Source organism: Marmota monax, unplaced genomic scaffold (genome assembly GCF_021218885.2).
Source record: "Marmota monax isolate L192 unplaced genomic scaffold, Marmota_monax_Labrador192_F-V1.1 WCK01_AAM20220418_F8-fsc00108, whole genome shotgun sequence".
Taxonomy (NCBI): Eukaryota; Metazoa; Chordata; class Mammalia; order Rodentia; family Sciuridae; genus Marmota; species Marmota monax.
Genome location: NW_026694593.1, coordinates 2,490,399 through 2,497,258, shown reverse-complemented (window position 1 = coordinate 2,497,258; position 6,860 = coordinate 2,490,399). Strand labels below are relative to the sequence as shown.

General features: G+C 48.0%; 1 protein-coding gene and 1 long non-coding RNA gene across 2 annotated transcripts; one reads left to right on the top strand and one right to left on the bottom strand.

Annotated features, from left to right (window-relative positions):
- Positions 1–2,545: 2,545 nt before the first annotated feature.
- On the bottom strand, positions 2,546–6,751 carry LOC124077350 (uncharacterized). The gene is made up of 4 exons (XR_006846591.2): positions 6,640–6,751; positions 4,124–4,253; positions 3,761–3,963; positions 2,546–3,300 (listed from the first exon to the last, which is right to left on the bottom strand). It is a non-coding gene; the product is annotated as an uncharacterized LOC124077350 (long non-coding RNA).
- Positions 3,161–6,638, top strand: Aqp10 (aquaporin 10). The gene is made up of 6 exons (XM_046421650.2): positions 3,161–3,289; positions 3,778–3,904; positions 4,652–4,789; positions 4,895–5,013; positions 5,241–5,458; positions 5,876–6,638. Exons 1-6 carry the CDS (start codon positions 3,185–3,187, stop codon positions 6,165–6,167), a joined length of 999 nt encoding a protein of 332 aa, XP_046277606.1. The 5' UTR covers positions 3,161–3,184; the 3' UTR covers positions 6,168–6,638.
- Positions 6,752–6,860: the final 109 nt, after the last annotated feature.

Here is a 6,860-nt window from a genome sequence, read left to right as displayed (position 1 = left end):
AAGAAGCTTTGTAGTTTGAATCCATTCCATTTATTGATTCTTGATTTTACTTCTTGCACTTTAGGAGTCTTGTTAAGGAAGTCAGGGCCTAAGCCAACATGATGAAGATTTGGGCCTATTTTTCTTCTATTAGGCACAGGGTCTCTGTTCTAATGTCTAAGTCTTTGATATATTTTGAATTGATTTTTGTGCAGGGTGAGAGATAGATGTTCAATTTCATTCTGCTACATATGGATTTCCATTTTTCCCAGCACCATTTGTTGAACAAGCTATCTGTTCTAATGTATATTTTTGGCTCTTTTGTCTAGTATGAGATAGCCATATTTATGTGGGTTTCTGTGTCTTCTATTCTAGATCATTGGTCTACATGTCTATTTTAGTACCAGTACCATGCAATTTTTGTTACTATTGCTCTGTAATATAGTTTAAGGTCCTGTATCGTGATTCCTCCTGCTTCACTTTTCTTGCTAAGGGTTGCTTTGTCTATTCTGAACCTCTTATATTTCCAAATGAATTTCACGATTGCCTTGTCTATTTCTATAAGGAATAATGTTGGGATTTTAATTGGAATCACTTTGAATCTGTTTAGCACTTTTGGTAGTATGGCCATTTTGACAATATTAATTCTGCCTATCCAAAACCACAGGAGATCTTTTCCATTGTCACTAGAATTCTTCATGACATCAACCATTCTAAATTGCATTCTGTGGAAAAAGACTTACGATGAAGAGATACAAAGCTAAGACTTATTGGGGCTGGGACTGTAGCTCAGTGGCAGAGTGTTTGATCCTCAGCACCACATAAAAATAAATAAAGACATACTGTTCATCTAGAACTACAAAAAATTAAAAAAAGTTATTGAGGAGTGCTAAAACTCTTGAGAGGTATATAAGTAAGGAAGTAAGGAAAGCAGGATTGGGCATAGGGAAAAACTGACACACCTGAAGATGTAACTATTATGGTTTAGATATGAGGTGTCCCCAAAAAGCTCATGTGTGAGACAATGCAAAAAAGTTTAGAGGTGAAATGATTGGGTTATGGGAATTTTAACCTAATCATTACATGAATCCCGTGATGGGAATTAACTGGATCGTAACTGTAGGCAGGCAAGGTGTGGCTGGAAGAGGTGGGTCCCAGAAGAGTGTGTTTGGGGTTTATATTTTGTTATGGTGAGGACAGATAGCTCTCTGTCTCTGTCTCTCTCTGCTTCCTGGTAGCCATGTCTTGAGCCACTTTCCCCTGCCACACTCTTCCACCATGATGTTCTGCCACACTTTGGGCCCACAACAATGGAGTTGGCCATTAATGGACTAAGAACTCTGAAACTGCAGCCTTGAAAATAAGCTTTTCTACCTCTAAAATTATTCTTGTCAGGTTTCCTGGTTGCAGCAATGAAAAAACTGACTAAAGTATATAACGAAAGTTTCAGCTGATCCTATGGGGGAACTCTGGAGTTGGAATGGCCCTTCAGATTTTTCTCAAATTGAGGCAAAGAGACCAGGCCTTGTATCCCTTCATTAACCAATTATTGTACATGGGTCCCATAGAAGAGCTCACCTTAGGTGACTCGTTTTCCTAACTCATAGGGCATTGCATTTGTGGTATCAGAGGCCAATGGGTGTGGTAGCATACACATATAGTTCAAACTACTTGGAAGGCTGAGGTAGGAGGATGGCTTGAGGCCAGGAATCTGAACTGTAGGGCACACTGCTGATTGGGGATCCATGCTAAGTTCAGCATCAATAGGGTAACTTTCCAGGAGCAGGGGATCACTGTTCCTAAGGAGGAGTGAACCAAGGGGTGAACCTAAGGAATTGTTATGTTGACTCTGAAAAGAGATCTGGATGGAGCACTATAGTATTTGTTAAACCTAGCAGAGAAGTATTATTGCACATGGATATGCCCAAGAGTGGGCCAGATCCCGAGTGTTTACATAAATCAAGGTCCCAGGCCTCAAACACTTCATAAACTATACACAATATTTTAAATATTTGTAGATTATCTGTTTCTACTTTCTGGAACATAAGCTCTAGGAGGGTAGAAACTATGTTTTCTTCACCATTTTTTCCCTAGGGACTGAAGTTGATTAACTGTTGAGTGAATCTAATAGGAGCCTTGAGATATGAAGAAAAAGGATCTGGCTTCATGTTATGCAGAGTTAAGAGTGGCATGTCTCTGGAGAAGAGCAGGTGGAGCTGAGCATGGGTGTGAACTCCTCATCTTAAGCTGTGGCAGAAGACACACAGATAAAGATTCTCTAATCAAGCAGGGTGCGGTGGCACATGCTGCCTGTAATCCCAGAAGCTCAGGAGGCTGAGGCAGGAGGACACAAAGTTGGCCTCAGCAACTCAGTGAGGCCCTAATCAACTCAGTGAGACTCTATTTCTGAATAAAATACAAAACAGGGCTCTTTCTGGGGATGTGGCTCAGTGGTATCCACCCCCCCACAAAAAAAAAGTGTTGGGAATTTGGCTCAGTGGTTAAGTGCCCCTGGGTTTAATCTCTGGTACCAAAAAATAAATAAATAAATAAAAAAAGACAGAAAGAAGAAAAGAAAGATCCTCTAATCATGAGACCCTGCATGAAGAAAGCACAAGCATTCAACATGTGGGATCCATTTTCACAGTCTGTAGTCTTCAGCCCAGTCTCTCTGGATGCTCCTTGAGTTCTTCAAATATCCACATGGTTTGAGGAAAGGCTTCATGTTCCAGGTGAGAGGCATTGTAGAATACCAGATGGAGAATTAGAAGACCCAGTTTGAATTCCCTCAATCACTAACTAACTGTGATTCTGGGGAATTATAGGGCTCAGTATACTCATATGTCAATGGGATCAATAGTACACAGCTGTCTTTAGGGTCAAGAGTATTAATGTATCTGAAGCAGGGTACTTTCTGCAATTCAGGCTAGTTCTATGAGAAATAGGGATAAAGGACAGAAGAGAGAGAGAGATCCTGGGCAAACTCCAGGCAGAGGTGCACACAGCCTGCTCACAGACAGGCCTCTCACATTCCAGCTTCCACATATGCACAGAAAGCTGTGAGCTCTATTCTACACATCTGCGTAGATAGTAACTGCCAAGATAATTGGTTTTAAAGTCTGTTCCTTATCTTTTCCCCTGGCATGCAGGAGCTGTGTGCCTATGCACACAGAAGAGCAGTGGACAGAGATAGCAAGACACCACCATGGTCCGGGATCAGCTGCTGGCCAAAATGAGGGGCTACTTTCGGATCCACAGCCTCCTGGCCCGACAGTGCTTGGCAGAGTTTCTGGGTGTATTTGTGCTCATGGTAGGCAGTAACTGCGGGGAAGAAAGGAGGGAGGTAGACCAATATTTCTGGCTCTTCCTATACTTCCTTTTAACTCTCAATCTCTTCTCTTTCCCTCTTGTTTCTCCTCTTCCTTCTTCTCCTTCTCCTTATTTTTAAATTTTTGTTGTTTTATACTAGGGATTGAACCAGGGCACTTTACTGCTTACCTACAGAGTTTCTGATAACTTTCTGAGGGCTCACCAAGTTGCTGAGGCTGGCTTCAAACTTGCAATCCTCTTGCCTCAACCTCCCAAGTCATTAGAACTATAGGCACGCTCAAGGACACTCAGCTTGCTTCTTCTATTAGATGCCTTCTCTCCCTTTTTCCTTCTCCTCCACTTCTTCCATTTCTTTATCTCTTTCCTGTTTCTGCTTTTCTCCTTTCCCTGCTGGTCCCTTGGTTGCTCCCAATCTCTCTCCTGTTGGTCTCCTGGACTTCCTTTTCCTCACCTTTCTCTCCCTGTCAGCTTCTCACTCAGGGGGCTGTGGCCCAGGCTGTCACCAGTGGAGAAACCAAAGGGAACTTCTTCACCATGTTTCTGGCTGGTTCTCTGGCAGTTACAATAGCCATCTACGTGGCAGGCAATGTCTCAGGTGAGCAGGGTGGGGTCTGGTCATCGGAAGGGGTGGGACGTGTATGTGGCAGTGGGTGTCTGCAATGGTAAAAAGGCAGGTCCTTTGGTGACTCATGAATATTATCTTCTAAGCTTGACCAGTGCCCTAGACTGAGATATGTCTTCAGCCTTACCCAGTCCCTCCCCTTCCTATCTCTCTCCATTCCCCTTCCTCACACTAATGGATCAGTTGGCTTACCTTGGCAGAAATCTATGCCAGGGCAATGACGGTAAGTACTGTTCTCTGACGCCTCACACCTGAAGCTCTCTGGTGTCAACTCCACTCAGGACCTTGCGCTTGTCCCTCAGATACACGCTGCATCAGTGTGCTGAAGTGGAAAGGGCAGAGAGATGCAGGTTCAAATCTTGGCTTCATTGTGTGACCTTGAGGAGTCACTTAAACTCTTTGAGCCTTAATTCCTTAAGATGAAGCATGAAGATCATGAGCTCAAAGCCAGCCTCAGCAAAAGTGAGGCCCTAAGCAATGAGACCCCATCTCTAAATAAAATACAAAAAATAGGTTTGGGGAAGTGGCTCAGTGGTCAAGTGCCCCTGAGTTCAATCCCTGATACCAAAAAAAAAAAAAAAAAAGAAAAAAAGAAAAAAATATATATACACACCCATATATGATGAAAATGATACAATTTATCCTAAGAGTTGTAGGAAGGAGAGGCCTTGTTGCTGGTGACAGTGTTTGGATGCTCATTTTCTTCCTCTGTCCCTGAAGGAGCTCACCTGAATCCAGCCTACTCCCTAGCCATGTGCCTCCTGGGACGCTTCCCCTGGTCCAAGCTCCCCATCTACTGCTTCGTGCAGCTGCTGTCTGCCTTCTGTGCCTCTGGAGCCACCTATGTTCTCTACTATGGTAACAGAGGGGACAGTGTTGGAGCACCTGTATGTGCGGAGGGGTGCCTCAGGGCAGTTTGCCGTAAGTAAAGATGGCAACCCTGGGTTTTCCTCTCTCCCAAAGATGCTCTACAGAACTATACAGGGGGGAACCTGACAGTGACTGGCCCCAAGGAGACTGCCTCCATCTTTGCCACCTATCCTGCCCCTTATTTGTCCCTGAACAATGGCTTCCTGGATCAGGTAGGTGAGAGGAGCAGAACTGGAAAAGTTTAACCTTTTCCCTTCACTTGGGACCCCAGCCAATTGTTCTGGGTGGAATATGGAGCTAGTTCTACTTTGGTACCCCACCAGCCCCCAGCTGCTTGTGTTGAACAAAGCGAGGTGACATGGGGGTCATAGTTTGGAGTGTTTGGGTGAGGGCAAATGGAGCACCTGGCAACTAATGACCAGGACCCCTCTGTCTGAAGGTTTTGGGCACTGGGATCCTGATTGTGGGGCTCTTGGCCATCCTGGACGGACGCAACAAGGGAGTACCTGTGGGTCTGGAGCCCGTGGTGGTGGGGCTGCTGATCCTAGTCATCGGACTATCCATGGGTGTCAACTGTGGGTTCCCACTCAACCCTGCCAGAGATCTGGGTCCACGGCTCTTCACCTACTTGGCTGGCTGGGGCCCTGAAGTCTTCAGGTGGGAGACATCTTCCCTGGATGCGGTCCTTAACTCACCTCTCTCTGCTAATGGCTCTGTCCCTGGGTCCCTAGCTTTCTCCTCTTAAATAGTTCTCTTGCCCTCTTAGGACAGCGTTCCTCACTCTCCCCTGTCCTTTCACTGAAACAGTTAAGATTTAGAGGTTGTATTCTGGGGAACGTCATATTATTTCTTTGGGCATTAGTGACCTACCTCATCAGCAAATGGGTATATTCAGATAATTCCCTAAGGCTAGAGGCTGGACTAAGTTCTTCTGGTGGTCTCTCCTCTCTCTTCTCGTGTCTTTCACTCCAGGAACTACTTTAGGGAGCTCCCTTGGTTACTGGCGCAGTCCTTGAGGAGAGGGGAGACTAAGGGAACCATTCCTCATGCGTCTCTTTTGTCCTTCTCTTGCAGTGCTGGCAATGGCTGGTGGTGGGTGCCTGTGGTGGCCCCTTTGGTGGGGGCTACCCTTGGCACAGCCACATACCAGCTGCTGGTGGCTCTGCACCACCCTGAAGACTCAGAGCAAGGTCAGAAAAAAGCCTCAGACTTGGAAACTCCTGCCTCGGTTCAGATGCCCAGCCTCAGGGCCTCTAGGAACGCAGTTGCTAAAAGTAGCCACGAGGGGGTGTCCACGCTGGACGCTGGCTTGGGAGGGCTGCGGGAGTCTGCGGGGTGGAGGGCCGACGGGGGAACTTTCCTCTAGTCGGGGCCTGGCGGGGAACTTGCCTCCAAACCTGGGTCCCCTCTGCCTGACTTCCAGCTCTTGTAAGCCCAGCGTCGCGCGCCTTTGCCCCACAGGGGCGCTTCGCGGACGGTCATTAGCGGCGGGGAAGCCGCTCCATCCAGGGGGCGTGGTGGGGCGGCGGAGCACGGACCGTCCCTCGCCTGGTAGGCAGGGAGAGAAAGGCGAGAGACGAGGCACGACCTCTTCCAGGCTAACCCGAGGCTGTGTCGTTCTCGGAGAGCGAAATGCCACGGGAGGAGCCCGGGCGAGGAGCCTGAGGCGGCCGGCTGCGGGGTGTGAGTCGGGGCCACGGGGAAGCTGGCGGCGAGGAGGATTCGAGCTCGCCGCTTCTCCCGCCCTCTCGTCCCTCCGGGCCGAAGATGCGCTTTTTGCAAAGAAGGCAGCATTTCTCATTCGCTTTCTTACGAATTAAAAGGAAAAACCTCGCTACCTGGCTTCCCGGGTTGTCCGTTTGTTGAGAGGTGCGGGACGGACGCGGGGCGAGGGGACCGGCCGGCGGCTTCGGGGGACGGGCCAGGACCCTCCCCCTGCCCCGCACAAAGATGGCGGCGCTCGCTTCCCTGCCCTCCGCCCTCCCCAAAACCCCCTCCCGCCCCCCGCCCTCCACCGCCACTGCCGTCACTTCCGCCCCGCCGTGGCCGAAACTGACAC

What these genes read in the sequence shown, in the direction of transcription:
- Aqp10 (XM_046421650.2), top strand. Translation starts at nt 3,185, where the DNA reads ATGGTCCGGGATCAGCTGCTGGCCAAAATGAGGGGCTACTTTCGGATC. An exon ending in TGGGTGTATTTGTGCTCATG is followed by an intron (nt 3,290 to 3,777) that starts GTAGGCAGTAAC and finishes TCTCCCTGTCAG; the next exon opens with CTTCTCACTCAGGGGGCTGT. An exon ending in TGGGGCCCTGAAGTCTTCAG is followed by an intron (nt 5,459 to 5,875) that starts GTGGGAGACATC and finishes CTTCTCTTGCAG; the next exon opens with TGCTGGCAATGGCTGGTGGT.